A 21,030-nucleotide genomic window follows, 5' to 3' on the forward strand; every position below is an offset into this window, starting at 1 on the left:
AGTTTACAGCTTCCTTCATGGCGTTCCCCAACTCTGTGATACAGTAGAACCTGAATGATTTTTCTCAGCCAATCAGTGATTAGTCAGCATCACCGAAAGTGGCATCAAAGCATCTGACCAATCAGCAGTGGCCAAGAGCATCTCAAACTTCCTGTTTCCTCCAGAACTTGTGAAATGTGGTTTGCGTCTCTTTGGGTCCTAAACACATGTCCATAACTAATCATGACACGTGGATGACACACATTACAGAGGTGAGTAGTAGTTTTAGATACCATGATAAGTTTTGTTTGGATTGGTCTTCCAGCAGGTACTGGATTATGGGATAAAAATAGAGGCACCATATTTGCACATACGCCCATTTAGGGGTGTAATAAGATGTCTGTGTAAAAGCTTATGGCCAGTTTACCTATAGTAAGCCATACTAAGGGTATTTTCTTGAAAAATAACCCATTGTATATACCTAGTATAATCAATACTCTTTGTAAAAAAAATTGTAAAAAAAAAAAGAGTGATCTAGTGGCAAATATTACTAATTTGTCATAATGTTAAAGAAATAATGATTAAACATGGTGATTTTTGGTCATTTTTCTAACATAATAGTTTTATTAAACTTATGTGGTTAACATTAGTTTAACTGTGAGGCTTATTTCTGCGTGAATTCATTTAGGCATTTAATATTTGTGTGGTTTTTGTTAATAGAATTATAAGGAAAAATAAATGGTATGAATAATGAAATATATATGATCTCATTTAGTTTTTCAGCTGAATAACAGTCTTATTGTACTTAAATGGCATAAACCAGTTTTTGTTTTTATTGTGAGCCTCATTACTGCCAAATTCACTAAGTAATTCAATATTTGTAATTATTATAGGTTTCCGGTTAAAATTATAAGCTAAAACTGATGTTACCACCATTACTTAAACCATATTCTCTAATAGAGGTCAGAATCTAAAGTCAGCCTCATCAAGTCTGATGTCTCTGACACTGTCAGGAGTCACCGCAGCCATCATAGATGTCTCTGTGAGGTTTGACCTGTCTCTGTTCCATGTCCTAAGTTTTATGGAAAAGCAGCATGTAGATTCATCTTTGAAGGGGCATTAGTTACCTCAAAACTAATTACGTTTATAAGATGAATAAATAATCTGTATCTAAATATTTTTCATGTGTAAGAAAATACTTATTTGACTTTTTATGTGTTAATTTGTTGATAAAATGTTTGTATGCATACAATCTATGTAACCTTTTTTTAACCATAAACAGGCAAATTACCAAATGTGGTCTCTTGATTGTCACAAAAATAAAGTAAAATATATAAAGGAGTGAGAAGAATAAAAACAAGTCATGGGATTTCCATGCACCAATAATATTCTAGGACTTAAATTGTGAATTTCTGAGTATTTCAATGACTGCCATACAAAGGGTTAATTCCCTTTTTAAGTTTGATATGATAAATCTATTAACATCAGTCAAATTCAGCTTGGTTTTGGCATTTCTGTCAAGCAACTTAGATTTATCCAGGCTTAAATAGCCTACCTTAGACTGTCTGAATTATATTGTTATCCTGCTTTGTATGGGCTTTTTTTCTCTTCACATCTCTCAGTCAGTAATGACATCCAATGCTCTGGCAAAATAAGAAAAAAAAGTTGTTGCAAGGCTATATTACTCCTATGTATGTAGGCATATGTAGTTTAACCTGTTTGCTAACCTGGTTCCCTTCCTGCTTTAGCAGTGCTTCCCCATGAGCTACAGCTAGCAGTTAGCCCATGGCAGGGGTTGTGCTTTGATTTTGGTAGTGGTGTCAGCTCTCCCCAACATTCTGTTTTTTCGGGGCTTTGAAAAGTTTTTGCTCCAGTATTTTCAAAATCTTGCCTCCCTTGCGATTTTCGAAGTTTCCTTGCCCAGTTTTGAAACTTGCATGAACTTAATGCTGTTGTGTGCATGTAGGTCAACCCTCTGCACTGAAAATATGCTATAAATTTTAAATGACATTAGTGTCCTGGTCCAGTAAGGAAAGTTTGAATGTATGCCAAATGAAAGAGAGCACATAGGAAATATTGGGGTTAATTGAGGCACACTTTTTGGTAGGGGTAAACAAAATGTTAATATTTTCCTGAAGTCAAGGTTTCCTTTTAGCAGCTTGATTAAGAAGTTACTTCTGTACATCCATAAAGCAGAAATGACCAAAGCTCATCAGCATGTGTCTGGTATGAATAGAATGATTAGCATTTTGCAGACTTAGGTGTGGTGTTTTATCTGCCTGTTCCTTGCTTTGTAGGCCTGTTTTATTGTTAGACTTCTTCACTCTCTCTCTCTCTCTCTCTCTCTCCCTCTTGCTCACTCTCTTCAGTGTCCACATGGCTTTGTGGCTGCTAGAGAGTCATCAGAGCTCTGTCTCTCGTCTCAGTTTCAGGAAAAGCTTTTAAGCTGACATCCAAAGCTCATTTGCAAACTGGGCTTAGATCAGTTCTGGAGTTGTGGGAGCTTTACTCTGACACTGACACTGGCCTCCAATAAAGCTGAGTTGCTGACTGTACAGCCGTTCAATCAGACCCTAACTTAATGTGCTGTGTGGTATATTTCAACATGCAGCACTTCAGCAGACAGCCGGCCCTTTGTCACATTTGAACAAAGACTTGGGGCGTGTGTTTTGATCTTAAAGCTGAACTAGTTTGGACATGTATTTGTAGTTATAGTCACGTGGCAGCCCTGATTCATTGATGACTGAATAATCAATCACAATCAGGTGATACTTCTTTGTCTTATAGTCATCATTTAGTCATTATCGGAAGCTAAAATATTTTTTTTTGTGACCTTTAACATAATGTGCCACCATGAGCAGTATGTCAAATACTGCTTTCCACATTATTATGCAAATGACATTTGTCTCTTATTTTCCTAAATATTAATGCAAATGACAGAAAATTTTTCAAGTCATCAGCCGTTAGAGCATAATTCAAATGTTTTTGAACAAACTTCATAATGATAACCATTATTCTTTAAAAATAAAAACCTCAAAATCCACTGTTCCACATTTTTATGCAAAACAGAGTTTTCAAAGATTTTATAGGTTGTAAAGAACTGAAAATGGTCATTAATTGAATTTGCAGCATTAGGAGGTCATATTTACTGAAATCAAAAGCTGTTTCAATCAAAAACATCTTAACAGGCAAAGTTCCATATTAACATAGAAGACATTTGTGGCTGATTCAGAGCACAGACGGGTTCATGCAGATAAAGGCATAATGAGGAAGGTTTCTGACGGACAAATACATCAGATTAAGAGAGCAGCTGCTAAAATGTCATTACAAAGCACCAAACAAGTATTTGAAGCTGCTGGTGCCTCTGGAGTCCCACCAACTTCAAGGTGTAGGATCCTCCAGAGGCTCGCTGTCATGTATAAACCTACTATTCAGCCACCCCTAACCAATGCTCACAAGCAGAAACAGTTGACATGGGCCCAGAAATACATGAAGACTCATTTTCAAACTGTCTTTTTTACTGACGAGTGCTGTGCAACCCTTGATCGTCCAGATGGAGGAGTAGTAGATGGTTGGTGGATGGCCACCATGTCCCAATAAGGATGTGACGTCAGCAAGGAGGTGGCGGAGTCATGTTTTGGATTCATGAGGAGAGAGCTGGTAGGCCCCTTTAGGGTCCCTGAAGGTGTGAAAATGACCTCGGAAGGGTATATAGAGTTTCTGACTGACGACTGTCTTCCAAAGAACAAAAAGAAGAGCAGTGCCTTCTGTAGCAAAATTTTCTTCAAGCATGACAATGCTCCATCTCATGCTGCAAAGAATAGCTCTGTGTCATTGGCTGCTATGGGCATAAAAGGAGAGAAACTCATGGTGTGGCCCCATCCTCCCCTGACCTCAACCCTGTTGAGGACCGTTTTGAGCATCCTCAAGCTAAAGATCTATGAGGGTGGGAGGCAGTTTACATCAAAATAGCAGCTCTGGGAGGATATTCTGACATCCTGCAAAGAAATTCAAGCAGAAACTCTCCAAAAACTCACAAGTTCAATGGATGCAAGAATAATGAAGGTGATATCAAGGAAGGGCTCCTATGTTAACATGGAACTTTGCCTGTTAAGATGTTTCTGATTGAAACAGCTTTTGATTTCAGTAAATATGACCTCCTAATGCTGCAAATTCAATCAATGACCGTTTTCAGTTCTTTACAACCTATAGAATCTTTGAAAACTCTGTTTTGCATCATAATGTGGAACAGTGGATTTTGAGGTTTTTATTTTTAAAGAATAATGGTTATCATTATGAAGTTTGTTCAAAAACATTTGAATTATGCTCTAACGGCTAATGACTTGAAAAATTTTCTGTCATTTGCAATAATATTTAGGAAAATAAGAGACAAATGTCATTTGCATAATAATGTGGAAAGCAGTGTAGTAGTTTCTTTTTCCAAATGAAAAATCTTCATTTAGAGATTGTAGTCGACAAGCATGAAGTATCTCTGTGCTTCCTGCTGACCCTGAAACCAAAACACGAGGAAATGAGGGGGATACCCTTCATAATGCATTATACTGTGTTCTTAGCCAAAGGCAACATTATCTTTAATGCTGTGAGATCTGTTTGAAGTCCAGCTGTTTTAGTCGGGTGCACACATTGTTGTAATGGAGTAAGTTGTAAACAGTTATTCATAAGATTTGTAGTTACCAAGAAAACGTAAGGCACTATGGAATTAGACTATATATGTTTATTAGATATTGGGTGATGGAAATATGTTTATATCTAGTATTAAATGGAAATGGCTGTGATATGTGTAGGTCTAACACTGTGTAACATTTTCATTAATTTTGTTGAAGAGATTACATTTCCAAAAACTGACTTGGTCACAAAACCAGACTTTTGAACTTCTAAAAGTCAAATGTATTTTTGATGCCTTATCAACAAAATCTCAAGTCCAAGTAACTCAAGACTGAGCAGTTTGTAGTCTTTAATTAACAAAAAAAAAATCAGTCAAACTTCTGCACATTGTCTTAATTACATTAAAACACTACCATAATTGTTGCTGGGACACTGCAGATGTTTTGTGGAGTTTTGATTTGATAATTTCAACTATGCAGGATTTGCTTGCAATATTCTTTCCTGTTCTTAGCACCTTATTTATGGAAGAGATAAGGGCTTTTTGATGCAATTATTCATTTAAAAAGGAGAGTGTATCCTTTCAAAACACTGTGTTAGGCCTTCCCACAGAAACAGCTAGGTCCCTGGACAATCCAGCAAAGGACCCCTCCTTTAATCTGATTTATTCATGTTGATGTATTTGCCTTAATTTTTTGAAATACTCCTTTATTTAATTAACACATGTATCTGGCTATCTAGGGATCTGCAATCGCACACACATCATCTGCTGGGACTTTTATAGGTATTTTTTTCATATACAGTGCTTATAAAAAGTGTTCACCCCATTGGATGTTTTACTGTTTTATTGATTTTATAACTGTAATTTTACTCCATTCTTATTTGCAAACTGCCTAAGCTCTGTCAGGTTGCACAGGGATCCAGCATGAACAGCCCTTTTCAAGTCCAGCCACAATTTCTCTATTAGATTGAGGTCTGGGCTTTGACTCGGCCACTCAAGAACATTCACCTTGTTGCAGCCCCATAACGCAAATCCAAGGGTCCCTCCGCAGCTCACCTTCATTGGGCCCTTGTATATATATTCTTATATTCGACGGTATGATAAGACAGCTCCTCCCCTCTGACCGACCCGGCAGGAGAGAGAGAGCAACAGCACTGTGCACAGAAAATGACTGAGAAGTGAAAAAAAAGAATGAGCTGATCATCCGTCCTAACAGTAAATCTCAGTTTACCAGTGAATATTGCACAGTAGACTTAAGTGTTTTAGCGGACCGATGCTGTCTCATATATTGAACTCTAACATAACACATGGATCCACTGGCCAGCTACGTCGATCATCACTGCTCTCTTTATTTTAAACTCTAAACTTATCAGAGCCACGTCATTTAGAACATTCACTGTAAATAAGATGTCTGTTGAGTATAAGCAATTAAGAATCCATTTTGCTCAAAATTTAGATAAATAAATAAATAAAAATAAATAATTAAATGTACGCAGACGGAGTTTTTCACCTGATAAATTCCAAACGTGTGATTTTTGTGCATTGATGGTGCACTGTTTATCAGCTCTTTGTCTCTATTTCTATTTGTTCTCCCATGACGTGTGTAACGCTCAGGCTTGCTCACTTATTCTCTCTGTCTAGCTCTATCTGGGTCTGTAAAAGTTACCAAAGTACAATTAGCTGAACTCTTATTCCTGAAAACAAGCTTGGAACAACAGTTGAAAAATATTATTTTTTCATGCCAGCAATGAGGAGCACCAATGTCCCGCTAAGTTTGAGGCAATAAAGCTGAACATGAAACAACACAACAATGACAGCACATCAAAAGCAAAATGCAAACAGGCTTTTGCAACACAAGGGTGCTGAAATTGTCAACAATATTATAGTCTGCATGAGTCTACAGGTACATCTCAAAAAATTAGAATATCATGAAAAAGTTCAATTTTTTTTGTCACTCGTCTCTTAAAGTGAAACCCATATATTATATAGACTTGTTACTTGTTTTTCTTGAAATGTTGATGATTATGGCTTACAGATAAGAAAACCCAAAATATCAGTGTCTCAAAAAATTTTTATTACATAAGATCAATTAAAAAAAGGATATTTTTAACAGAAATGTCAGGCTTCTGAAAAGTATGTTCATTTCTATGCAGTCAATACTTGGTTGGGCCTCCTTTTGCATGAATTATTGCATCAGTACAGCGTGGCATGGAGGCGATCAGCCTGTGGCACTGCTCAGGGGTAATGGGAGCCCAGGCTGCTTTGATAGCAACCTTCAGGTCATCTGCATTGTTGGGTCTGGTGTCTCTCATCTTCCTCTTGACAGTACCCCATAGATTCTCTGTGGGGTTCAGGTCAGGCCAGTTTGCTGGCCAATCAAGCATAGTAACACCATGGTCATTGAACCAGCTTTTGGTACCTTTGGCACTGTAGGCAGGTGCCAAGTCCTGCTGGAAAATGACATCAGCATCTCTGTAAAGCTTGTCAGCAGAAGGAAGCATGAAGTGCTCTAAAATGTCCTGGTAGATGGCTGCGTTGACTGTGGACTTCAGAAAACACAGTGGACCAACACCAGCAGATGCCATGGCAGCCCAAATCATCACTGACTGTGGAAACTTCACACTGGACTTCAAGCAATGTGGATTCTGTGCCTCTCCACTCTTCCTCCAGACTCTGGGACCTTGATTTCCAAATGATATGCAAAATTTACTTTCATCTGAAAAGAGGACTTTGGACCACTGAGCAACAGTCCAGTTCTTTTTCTCCACAGCCCAGGTAAGACGCTTCTGACATTGTCTCTGGTTCAGGAGTGGCTTGACACGAGGAATGCCACATTTGTAGCCCATGTCTATTGGGCTGTGCCTCATTCCAGCCTCAGTCCACTCCTTGTGAAGCTCTCCCAAATTCTTAAATGGATTTTGCTTGACAATCCTCTCAAGGCGGTGGTTATCCCTTATGCTGGTGCACCTTTTCCTACCACACTTTTTCCTTTCACTCAGCTTTCTATTAATAGGCTTGGATACAGCACTCTGTGAACAACCAGCTTCTTTGGCAATGACCTTTTGTGGCTTACCCTCTTTGTGGAGGGTGTCAATGACTGTCTTCTGGACATCTGTCAAGTCTGCAGTCTTACCCATGATTGTGTGATTGTGAGTGCCTACTGACCCAGACTGTGAGACCATTTAAAGGCCCAGGAAATCTTTGCAGGTGTTTGGAGTTCATTAGCTGATTAGGATGTGACACCATGACTTTCCAATATTGAACTTTATCACAATATTCTAATTTTTTGAGACACTGAATTTTGGGTTTTCTTATCTGTAAGCCATAATCAAAAGAAATAAAGGCTTGAAATATTTCACTCTGTGTATAATGAGTCTATATAATATATGGGTTTCACTTTCAGAAATGAGTGACAAAAAAAATTGAACTTTTTCATGATATTCTAATTTTTTGAGATGTACCTGTATATGCAGACCTGTAGCAACTGCATGTACTAAACACATAGAAAAACAACAGCTATGCACAATTACTCTGATAATTTTATTTAAACTTTAACAGCAGGTGTGGGACAACACGACAGTAGCTCTATGCCGTACGATCACCTCTATACTCCCAAACAAGCACGACTGCAGGATATAATTCTAATTTTATCACAGATGATCACAGGTGAAATAAAGCCTACCTTTAGATGTTTACTCTGTGCCCTCACGGAGCATCTTTTCAGTTTTCTGAGCCAGTTAGTCGTCTGTACAGCCACTGGAAGTCCGTTAAGTCTCTTCTGTTCCATTAAACTACTGAGATTGTGATTTCTGAATCCGTTTGAAAGATAAAGAACTGCACTCTACATAAACGGGCATGATCTCGCTGCTGTAGCCGTCTAGGGGTCAAAAATCAGGGTTTTCATGCAGCGTTTCATTTTGCGAGATCAAGGCTTGTTACTGGACTTGATAGTGGTTTTGAAGGGAGGTTAGCTCCTGATCTGGTGATGTTGCTTCTTGTTGAGTTTGAGCGGTCAGTGATGTTCTATCAATCTGTGAACATGATGATGGGTTTGACAGCGGCACCTGTCCAGCAAGCTAGGTCTGCAGCCGTGGGGTTTGAGCCATTAGAATTCCCACTTGTATTACTGTAAAATAATTCTCAAAAACTTCTCTCTTCACTTCAGAAGTCCTTCCTCCTTTTGTAATGTCCCTTTTATGCTCGCATGCAGATAATTTTGGTCGTTTGGACATGCTGCTGTTTTAGCCCGGTTTGCTGACAAACTACCAGTGTTTGTCAGCAAACCGGGCTGTCATTGGCTCGTAAGAGTTGAGTCAGGAGGCGGGGATTGGATGAGGCTGTAAGTGCTGATTAATTGACATGTCTGTCAGCTACTCATTATGCTTATAGGAGGCAGACTGTACCAAGCGGGCAGAGCTGTAACTGGTTACTATGTATAATTTCACATGCATATCATGCCTGTACCACAGCGCTGCAGAGGCCAAAATGCAGCGCACCAGTGGTGCTTACATCCCATATGTCAGGCCATGGCGGGGCCCTTTAGGTCAGAGGCTGCGGGGGTATACTTTACGGCCCAGCTGTGTTGTCTTTAAACCACTTCTGTACTCAGATTTTGCTGTATGCTTCGGGTCATTGTCTTGTTGAAAAAAAATCTATCTTCTCCCAAGCTGTAGATCTCTTGCAGACTGACAGACCGATTATCCTCCAGGATTTTCCCTTATTTGCTGCATTAATTTTACCCTTTACCTTTACAAGCCTTCCAGGGCTAGCTGCTGAGAAGCATCCACAGCATGATGCTGCCATCACCACCATGACATATTCCTTCCATTTTTTGATGATAGATTTAACAGAACTCTGAGGAATGTTCAGTACCTTGAAGTTTATTTGGATCTGGCCCCTGACCTATACTTTTCAATAATCTTTTCTCTGAGTTGCTTGGAATGTTCCTTTGTCTTCATGCTGTAATGGTTGCCAGGAATACTGCTTAACCATTGACTGGACCTTCCAGACACAGGTGTCTTTATACTACAACCACTTGAGACACATTGACTGCACTCAGATGATCCCCATTTCACTTATTGTGAGACTACAAGAAGGTAGGTGTAACAAATAAATTGACAACCTTAGCTGTTTAGTTTTAATTAAAAATAATTTAAACTTAAAATAATTTCAAGCAAAATAACACTGTGATATTGTGATTGTATGGTTCAAAATAACTAAAACGGTAATAAATTACCCTTTCTTTCACAAAGATAGAGTTAAAGGTATTAAGTCCATCTATCCAAGTGTTGCACATTATGACAATGTCATGTCTCATTGTTGACACTTGATTTTTCACCATATTCACCACGGAAACACGTTGCACAAGGTCATTAAGACACATCCCTCTGTGTGGATTCATCATAAAGAAAGAATGTTCAGACTGGCTTGGATGTCAAAGTTTCGTTAAAAGAATGAGGCAGTATCTGTTTCCATTGTCTGGGTCACATGTAAGACTCACCGTGCATTGTGTTGACAGGTAACAAACCCACAGTCGACAGATAAAAGATTTAAGGAGAAAACTACTTAGAATTCTGCACAGCACACACTGGCTTTTCCTGTCCTGTGGCTGCACAAACAGTGATGCCTTTCCTTGTTTGAGATATCTGTGTGGAGAAAAAAATGTGAACTCAAGCAAGTAGACTTTAAAGGCATACCATAGCCATTACTGCATTCAGAAGACAAGCGTTCACAGAACACAGCCTTGATTTGTACCAAATTATGTCAACGTGTCAGTCTGAGTTAGGTCACATGTGACTAGCCACGCATGGCTAACTGCAGACACAGCCCCAGAGACTGCTGCTGGCCACTGCAAGAGCTGTGCCAGGCTAATCTGAGCAGGCTGTAGTGGTGACAGGGGACCCTCTCTATGTGGTATTTGGTGCTCTGTCTGCTGCAACGGCACAAGAGCCTAACTGGAAACCCTGCGAGGCAAAAGTGACCGATAGTTTTCTTTCTTTTGGGTACATTATCTTGTTGGGGATCCAGGCATATAGCCACCACAGACATGAACTTGGTGTGTACACATGGTATGTTGTTTTTAAATCTGCAGGATAAAATAGGAGATCGAGGCTTTATAACAGGTCACCTAAAGCTGCTGCTTCCCTATAGTTTGCCTGAAACGTTTAGACAGTTGGCATGTGACTAAACAATGTGGCTGATCTGGTTTAGGAACATTCTGTACCATAGGCACCTGAATTAAAATTCATATAGGTACAACTTTAAGTGTAGTTGGTTACAGCTGATGAAATCTACTTTTATATTTTTGTTTATATGTTTACATCAAGTCAAAATGCTTCACTTTACAGCAGAATGTCTGTATGTTTACAGTCTGACACTTAAAATGGTTCTCCACTGCTTAACTTCAAACTAAGCCTAGTTTGTACTTAACGTCTAGTTTGGCCTGGAGTTTTAAGCACTCCTTACATTAAAGATGTTGCACCAACTGAGATGGTTCCAAAGCAGGAAAATAATTTACACCTCTTACCTTACAGGGGTATGGTGTATTTTTTTGAACATAGGAGTTAGTAGCTGATAAGGAGGAGGAGCCAAGGGTTTTATCAGCTGTTTTGATTTGGCAATATGTTCCCCATGATAAAAAATTAAAGGATGAAAACCCTTAGAAATGCATGGATATCTTGATTTTTTTTTGTTATAGCTCAGTCAGGATAAACAACTGTGCAGTCCTTGTCCCAGTATGCACACACTCAGAAAAATCCCTTTATTAATGGGAGTATGTCTAACTCTGCTTCGCTAAGTAGCAGTTCTCCTTTTAGCTAGTTACTGTGGGCTCTCTTTCTGTTGACCATGTTAGCATGCAGCTAAAGCTGGGCTTACACAGTCAGCTGGAGGTCCACAAGAAGGTCTATCTCCTGCTCATTTATTTCTTTTATAATAGTCAGAGAAGCACATTGAAAAGGAGTACCTGCTGTTTTCATTGTATTTAAGATGCCAAGGTCAGGTCAGGTATAGGAGCATATGCTGGTTTCAGTACTTCTCTGCGTCAACCTTTGTCCTGTACTGCTCCAGCCTTCTTCCTCTGATGGCCATAGTCCAGGCCTGTTCCAGGCCCATGCACCATCTCTCTCAGCTTAAACCTCCACGCCCGACACAGTAGCCCCTGACTTCTGGACCAGCCCACTGGGTCCTCAGCACCCAGTACAGTGAGATGGATCAGGCCCGGGAAAGCATGCCAGGTGCCTGTAAAAGCATAGCTGCCTTTCCTGTATCAATCAGCTGATCCCTGTTCCCCTTGGCATGTCAGTGTTAGACACATGGTCTTGCCCACAGTACCCAAAGATGTGCCTCTGTTGAAAGCTCCCAAATGGCTTTTTATTTGGTACCAGTCTGGCTAAAATTGCTGCTTCAAAAGTATGCTTTTGACAAAACAAGGATTTTAAAAGAGGCTCAGCTAGCCTCTTAGCTCTGTGCAGGACTCTTCTAGACTCTTGTCTCCAGCCATCTGACTAGACAACGCTGTACACAAGGACAAGGGTGTCAGACTCAAGGCCTGGGGGCCTGTACCATGGTACACCTGGCCTGCAAGATCATATCATATTTCTTTGTAACTGGCCCACCGATATGAGATCTGCAGATTTCTTCCAGTAAAAAAATGTACATTTAACCTTTATGATTAGAAATATCCTTGTTAAGTCATAAAAAGTTACAAAGTATGTGAAAATAATTGAATAAAAGTTTGGAATGTAGGAAAAAAGATTAATTTGTGATTTTTTTTTCATATTTTCAGTTTTGCATCTCAAAATTGTTACTTAAACTAATGATTCTGACTTTTTATTTCATATTTTGTCCTTTTATGTTCACAATTTAAAATTTTAAGACTTATTTTGACCTTTTAACTGATTTTGAATTCTATTTCACATTTGACCTTTTCCACTCATACCTTCTACTTTCAATCCCATATTTTGACATTTTAGACTCACATTGAAATTTTGATCTAATATTTTTACCTTTTAAACTCATGATTTTTAATGTAATCTTATATTTTGACCTTTTTAACTCAAGATTTCAAATTTGATCTCAAATACAAACATTTCTAAGTCATGATCCCAAATTTTATCTCATATTTTGACCTTTTAAACTTATGAATTTAACTTTCTATTTGATATATTTGCCTTTTAAAAACATGATTTTGACTTTTTGTGTTTTGACCTTTTGAACAAACAAATTTGACTTTTTATGTTAGATTTTTTTTAATAAGGTTGACAGTTTATGGTTAAATGTTGACCCTGTTGGGCTCTCAGGTTAGACCTAAATTCATAATCAGGTCCCTGTTGTGATTGAGTTTGACACCCCTGGACTATGAGGGCTGGAGGACTGAGTATTTGTGATATTGATTACTTTCACGCCAGGTAAATCTGTGAAACTGTGGTAAAACCACTTTTTAGTTGAATGTAGGGATTGTTTTCAATGCATGTAGAAATTTTCTAATGGTAATTGCAGAGCATAGGTTCATTTAGAGCTGTAAAGTACTAACTTTCCTCTGTTTACATTAATTTCTAATGACTGTCCCCCACCTCCTGACCCCCATCAGACATTCAGGATCACATAATTGCAAACAACCAAAAAGTGTCATAGAAGTGTATGCTGTGAACTTGTCCTCAGAGTGCACTATGTCGTCTCAATGAAGGGGGAGTATTTTATGGTAACACTGTCTTTTTTTTGGGAACTTCATCAACACTGGCAGCCATGTTGTTGTGTCTCTGTTGGAAATAAACAAGGGAGTGGGGTGTGAACTACAGGGCGCCCAAGCGGAACAGTGGAGAAAGATCAAGAGAAACTCAGAATTGAAATTTTAGATGTCATCTAAACTATACATTTTATTAATAAATTAAACCAATTTATTGCTCAGCCCTGAGAAATGAGGAATAAGTGAATTCTCCTACACACTGTCTACATTGCACCACTATGTGAGGAGCTTTTTTTGAGTGTCAGTTAAGACAATATGTAGGCGTTTGCTTTCATTTTTTTGCTAATTGAAAACCAAAAAGGTTCACAATATTGAATGCATTAGACTTTAATTGTATTGCTGTGACAGTGAAACAGGTGCCATAATGCTGATTTATCCTTTCTGGTATCATGTCATCCCTACCTTAGCTGAAGAAAGAAGCCTTTTTCTGCAAAAAATGACTAATGCTTTCTAAAGTCAAACACACCAGGATGAAAATCAATAAGGCACAACTACAGAAATGTCCTAAGCCTTTGTGTGTGGCATATTTTATTCGTATTGGCTCATCGCTGTTCCCAGGCAGAAAACCGGTTTCATCATATGACTCTGTATTTCCTGTAAGATCATCTTTCCTCCTATTTTTCATTTAAAATGGATAAAAGAGACCTCTTTCAGCATTTGAGGGTTAAATCCTGGTATATTATTCACTTGAACTCCTTTCTTGCTTCCTCATACTTATGCATCACTCTGCAAAAGCCTGAATCATTCACTGAATGTAGCGCAGCACTGCACAGTCCCTAGTAACAGTTTAGGTTCTAAAAATAACCTCCTCACAGGAGACAACCAATGCAAATATCATGAGTGTATTTGATGTTGCACAGATAGAATTATGCATTTAAATGAATCTAGATTGCCTCATGACTTTGTCTTTTCTGCTCTGTCACTGTGTTTAAGGGTTTTAGTCAGTCACTGCTGTAGTTTGGTGCTGTGTAATAGCGCAGGGGTGTATTGCAGTCATAATTCGTTCTATTTTTGAACCTGATTGCTGAGCCGTTCATCAGTGCAGACTGTTTATCGAGTATTTCAAAGCACAAAAAGTTGTCCTTGTCCCCGGCTATTATGCTAAACAGACTGACTGCTGTGACTGTCAGAACAGGGAAACGGTCTGCTCTCATTGAGATGCCTCCAGAGGCATGTAACCAGGCAACTGGGCAACTATGGGGACCAGGAGGGGGACATTTCCAAACAGCAAGGGACTCAGTATTTACTCTGCCTCCTTCGTTTGTGCTCTTTCATTCACATTTTGCTCACAGACGATGGGGGAGGCATTTTTGAAAATCTTTTCTTCTACGTACAGAAACAGCATTTAGAAGTAAACAAAAGGGCTTCTCTTCTGCTGGGACATCTTTTCCATTCATACATTTCTACAAAGTTTCTTTTCAGTGCATACAAATCATATGCATGGTTGAAACAGTCCGTCATAATGCAACCTTCAGCCGTCTCATTGTTGCTGAACTGCTTCATATTGTCTTACAGGAGGAGATGTGAGGTTTGAGCCCACTGTGAGCGTGGGTGTGGAGGTTTAATCCACCAGTGTGATCTCATGTCTCTGGTTCTCTGTCTCAGCTGCTCTTTGCGAGATCTGTGATGATGAAGGGGATTTGATTTGGCTTTCCAGTCACAGGATTGTCATGATACCAGAAGTTAGTAACAATCAAATGAGAGTGATGCTTGTGCCAATATCAAAACATCACTAGAGGTCCTCAGCACCAGTATGGGCTAATTTTCTTGTTTTCAGCCATCAAAAATAGATCAATAAAAAACTCCTGCACACTGCCAAAACTAAACAAATATGTTTGTAATGGTTCTGTATTGTATCCAAAGTACCTGGCCTTTGAAATAAATGTAGTTTTTAGTTTCTATGGCCTTTAGCACCACCTATGTGTAAGTTATGTCTTAAATTATGGTGTAATGTCAGCAATAAACCCTTTGTTGAAACAAGTCTGAAGTTCTTCCATTGCTTGGCTGCACCACAGAGAAGTAAGGTTCTTCTTAACTAGAACAGCGTAATGCCCAAACTAACCAAAATATTTGGGGATGCATGATACTGTCGGTATTGACAGATATGAAAATTTCTGCCAATATTTACAGGTGATATTTTGGCTATAAAAATCTGCCTTTTCTTAGCTGTAGATACTGGCTGTATGGACAGTTAAGTTAGTGGAGTTTTAAGCTGGACTATTAGACCTACATCAACTGAAGTCTTTTTCTGTAGTCGTCATTATTTCTTACACTTCAAAGTGTGTTAGAAGGACTGAAATTTATTAATTTGTTCAGTCTAAAGTTCCCCATCTCTCGAATAGGGATGTCTGTATTGATACTTGAAATCACATATGTATTTCAGACCTAAAACCTCTGTCTTTTAACACATTTTAATGTATAAGTATGAACAACAAAACAAACTTGAGTGCTTAAAACACACTTTGAACTTAAATGATTGAGAATGAACAAAGAAAAAGACCTCAATTTTGTGTAGATCTGTTGGTTCAGCCTAAAACTTGACCAACTTATTAGTCCAAAGTGCAAAAATTAACAGTCAATATATGCTGGACCAAATCCATCTGACCCTTCCACCACACGTGCAGCCGCCCCTGGATCAACCATGACCAGTATGGAGTGAGCTGCATCAGGCCTGGGAAAACCCACCAGGAGCCTGATCAATTAAGTAAAAAGCTCATATCTGTGGCAATATTTTGGTTAGTTTGGACTTTATATCTTACAAGATTAGCTGAACCTTACATCTCAGTGGTGGAACCAAACAATGACACTACTAAAGTAACAACTTAACATAGGTTTTAGAGGGGTTTTACATCATAATTTAAGGCATAACTCATGCAAATATGGAACTGTATTTAGATGGTAGAGAAACCCATCCTGCTCTGTAGATTGAATTTTTTGTGTTTCTGCTCTGTAGATAGCATTCATCAGCAGTATGTGGTGTAAAGATGCTCAGATAACATCACTTGCCTTTTGTGCTGGAGTGCAAGAGTAAAGGATAAAAGGCAGCAGATATAGGAAGCTGATCAAAAAAACTCTGAAACAACATCATTCTTTTTACTTGAGATGTAGCCTCTATTTCAGTCAGTGCATTTAACAGGAGGGGAGTAGTTGTGGATGTCTCTCTTGGCTATGCAGATAGCTATTACATACAGTTTTAAAAATGGTCAGAATTGGGTTGCTTAAATCACTGGTTCTCAACTGGTTGAGTCACAGGACCCACCATCAACTCCTCAAGGGGAACTGCGACCCAAATTTTGGTCATTTTTGGTCAATCAGATGTATTTAATAAAAAATGCTTACCTTTCATAGTCACTCTGTTCTTACATAATGCAGAACAGCAGACCAGTGTATTGGTTATGGTTAGTGTACGGCTGCTCATTCAGCAGCCACTTAGCCCCTAGATTTATGCCATCCTCTCAATAAACAGTATATAGGTGATAAAAAAGGATATTTATTTTCCTTTCCGTGTTAATACAGAACTGTAAAAAGGATGTTGATATATTGCTGGACATTTTTATCACCTCATCTCCCAGAGGACTCTTAATACAAGCTGCCCAGCTGGAAGTCTGTGTGTGGGTATTTATTCTGAAAGATGTAATTAGACTCTACTAGAATAGAATAAAGAGTAGAATGAAAATATTAATAAATAAGTAAGAGTGATCTCTTTATTAAGCAGTCTTTCTTACTGAAAGCAGTGCTGCGTATTTGTAATGGGCCGCAGTTATTTATCGCTCTTAGCAGTGCATTCTGTCATCTAAGTACACCTTTACAAGACATTTACAAGTAAAGTAGAGGCAGAGATTCGCTGCTCATTTTGTCCATCTCTCTCTCTCGCTCTCTCTCTCTCTCTCTCTCTCTCTCTCTCTCTCTCCGTTACTGACTTTGTGTTTTGAATTGAGGACTCTGTTGAAAAGTCTTCTCCCTTGTTAATGCTGCGAGTAAGACTTCTTGGAAAAGTAAATGTAAATTAAAAATAAGTATAATATTGAAGTCTGTCAGGGCTTTCACACCTGGATCATTTTGAAAAGTAGATTTGAAACATAGCAGCTTTCCATAATTGCTCTGGTCTGTTCGGACATACGGTGTGTAAACACAACAATCAAGATTGCTTGAGAGTGGTGGCTTCAGCTTGCTCTTAGTCAAACCCTTGAGCGTTTTTGTTTATGGTGAGAATGTAGTCACCCCAGCAACCAGAACAGAACATGGCTGACTCTTCCAACTCCAGTGGGAATTTCAGCAGCACCAATATTAGTAGTACTGGTAATAAGGCTACCAGGCAATTTTAATTGCATCCAGTGATCTTGTCAGCAAAGTACCTCAGGATTTGACAATTTAATGGCTTGTTTAGTTCCCAGACTTTTATTCAGCTTGTTCAACCAGGGAAATTTGTCCTCCTCATGACTAGAACCTTCACTTCTGGTAAGCTGGGCTCTGCTTTTACATACTGCTGTCGGTTTATCAGTTTAACTCCACTTTGTACAGGTGTTAAAGGATGACCATGTTAGGCGGTGGCCTCGAGACACCTGTCTGTTATGCCGTAGTTACAACAGATGTTAAAAATACCATGAGTACTTGCAGATACTTTTATCATTTATTCATTAGATGAACATTAAATTAAATTGAAGAAAGAAACAGAGAATGTGATTTAGCATTAGTTTACATGGTCACAAGTCTGACCATAACACCAGCAGAGATTTAAAAGTCTTTGATGTTCATGTGCTGAGTTTGTTGACTTTAATATTAGTGGGAGTGATGTCAAACATTTGATAAGCTCATCTGCTTGAATGTTGTTAAGATATTTGACTTCCTCTCTGCTCTAAGGCTCAACCCCAAATCACCCTTTGCCCCAACCACTGAAGGCTCATACGCATACGGATACAGAGGGGCCTTTCTGTCTGTACTCTGTGTTCATTTCATCAGTTTTTCCTCTAGTCTCTTGAAGCTAACAGATACAGACCAAATGTTGCAACACCACTGCCAATCGTGGGGGCAGTGTTGAGCAGTGCAACCAACAGTTCAATGCAGACTAGCAAACACAACGAAGAAGAATCATCTGCGAAAAGGCAGAACTTAATCAAGTTTTCTGAGGAAGTATTGCAGAATATTGAGTGAGTTGTTAGAAATCACAAACATATCAAAGATGCTAGCTTACCCTGGCACAAAAACAAACAATTACAAGAGCACAGCTGGGCAGAGGACGGCCCATTCTTTCTTCAGTCTATGTGACGGATGGAGCAGCTTCAATGTCCACCTTAACATAACAGACACATATCAGTATGAGGACAATTACGGCTGTAACATTTAAAAGGCATTGGTTTATTTTCATACGTGCATAAATGAGCCTTTAGTACTACCATTCGGTTTAGCATGTTGACGTCTGGGGCAGGATGTCCCGACTCTTGTTGGAATAAAGGGGAATAGTAAAATGCTAGGAGTACAGGCTTCTTCAAACAGATTTCAGATGCACATGTGGGAAATCTTAGAGGATGCCTTGCAGATCGTGGCTGCATAAGAAGTGTACAAATGCCAGCACTGTCTTCGTAATTAAAACATGTCTGTTGACCTCTATAGAAAGCCACAAAGACATGATGTTGTGTTTTCCCAAAGTTAAATCATTAATTTGTATCACAAATGTTTTTTTTACAGTCTAAAGCTTTACATTTGTAATACAATTAAATACAGTTTGAATAACTGTGTGATTTACTGCCAATGATATATTTTTTCTCATTCTCAGACCATGAATAGGAGCAGTGGTTTTCGAGCAGAAAACCACAGCCATCTTGCATTCGATAAAAAAAGCCTGGAATTTTTTTTCCACAACAAACTTCTCTGAAGGCTCGCTCAGCACAATGCTTTTTGAGAAGCTGACCTATTTTACATTTTCCGTGCTGTCTGCTGCAATCATCAGACATGCATCTCATATGCACGTGTGCAACCCCAGCATTTAGACACCCCCATGCCTCCCCACCACCACCACCACATAAATGTGTACACAGATTCTCACACGGCAGATCCACTTTGACATCCGGTTTGATCCTATTATGATGACTTTGTTACTTTATTAGTTCTTGTGCTTGGCTGCATCCTCACATATTTCTGTTTGCTACATTATTGTTGGCTCAATGTTGACCTTTAGCACAGTCTGGCTGGCAGAAGAGAGGCCCAGCATGTAAGCCCCCCCTCCCTGTGAGGCTGTATTTGTTCTGAAGGTGGTCTTTCTTTCTGGTTCACAGAGATCCGTAACCAGCTGGTGGAGCAGTTCCGATGTCTGGAGCAGCAGTCTGAGTCTCGGCTACAGCTGCTGCAGGACCTGCAGGAGTTCTTCCGCAGAAAGGCCGAGCTCCAGCTTGAGTACTCGAGAGGACTGGACAAGCTGGCCGAGCGCTACTCCGCCAAGATCCGCACCTCCAGAGAGCACCAGCACTTTAAGTGAGTTTCCCCGAGAACTGGAACATCTAAATCAAATATGCTTGCTTGATAAATAACTGCTACATATTTCATACTTACACTGGCACACAGAGAGAGAGAGAGGGAGGGAGAAAAAAAACAGAAAGAGGCAGACAGAAGAGGGATAAGAGCCAAAAAAGAGAGCAGGGATAAATGCAGAAGAATTGACCTGAAATGAAGCCAGGGCCAAGGAAGCTTGTGGCCTCAGGCTGCTGTGTTCCTCCCAACTAGGTCAGACAACCCCCCTCCATCACACACACTTTTTTTCCTTTGTACGTGACTGTCATTTCATTTCCATTCAACCTCACGTTGCTCCCCAAAAACTCATAATTTCTCAATGGGCGGAGAAAACAAATCCCATCCTTATTTGGGAGCGTAAAGAAAGAAACTGCGCTCTATTTTCCTTCCAGTGACTCTTATTTTCTCAAATGTTTGTGTAAGGGAGATCTGTGGTCATGAAACAAACATACCCTGCAGCGTGTTGAGGAATTGCTGCTCTACTGTTCAGATCAGCCTTCAACTCACTTTGACTTTTAGAGAATTTTCTAACTGTACATAAACAAAACAGCCATAAAAAGCTGATATGATCAGAAATCATATGGAAGGACTGGGTTAGGTTCAGTTAAAGATAGGGAGCCAATCACACCTTACAATAGGTTGTTTGTAACCACATGATCCCTAATGCCTGATGGTAGTCAGGAAATGGGAGACAGCCGTTAGGAAAGAATGGAAATGGAAGAAAGTTAGTACCTAACAGTTCTAAATGGATCTATATGCTGCAATTATCATCAGAAAAGTTCTACATTCATTACATATGATCTCTACACTTCACAAAAACGTGATTTTTACCACAGTTTAACAGATTTACCTGTCATGGATGCAATCAATATCACAAATACTCAGTCCAACAGACCTCCTAGCATCATTTATCCAGATGAAGGGAGGAAAGAGTCTAAAAGAGTCTTGTACATACTTACAGTAAGAGGCTAGCTGAGCCCCTTTAGCATTTGAAAAATCCTTATTTTTCACTAACATGCTTTTAATAGAGACAGAGATGTACTATCAACCAAATAAACCTTAAAAGGGTGACCAACTGAATGATAATGTGCCATTAACAAATGAGCCTGTGCTACAAAACGGCTCCTATATGTTAGCCGCAGTAGCTAGCTCCTGTTTGAGTGTCAGTTTCCTTTCT

At 39.2% G+C, this 21,030-nt stretch overlaps 1 protein-coding gene across 2 annotated transcripts in view; it reads left to right on the forward strand.

Annotated features, from left to right (window-relative positions):
* LOC121528899 (SLIT-ROBO Rho GTPase-activating protein 3-like) overlaps positions 1-21,030 on the forward strand; it is a 73,819-nt gene that overhangs the window by 2,512 nt on the left and 50,277 nt on the right. For both annotated transcript variants that reach the window (XM_041816547.1, XM_041816555.1), the window contains exon 2: positions 19,622-19,817. In XM_041816547.1, the coding sequence (XP_041672481.1) occupies positions 19,622-19,817 (196 nt within the window). The remainder of the gene's footprint in view (positions 1-19,621; positions 19,818-21,030) is intronic.

The sequence above is a fragment of the Cheilinus undulatus genome, linkage group 3, assembly GCF_018320785.1.
Source record: "Cheilinus undulatus linkage group 3, ASM1832078v1, whole genome shotgun sequence".
Taxonomy (NCBI): Eukaryota; Metazoa; Chordata; class Actinopteri; order Labriformes; family Labridae; genus Cheilinus; species Cheilinus undulatus.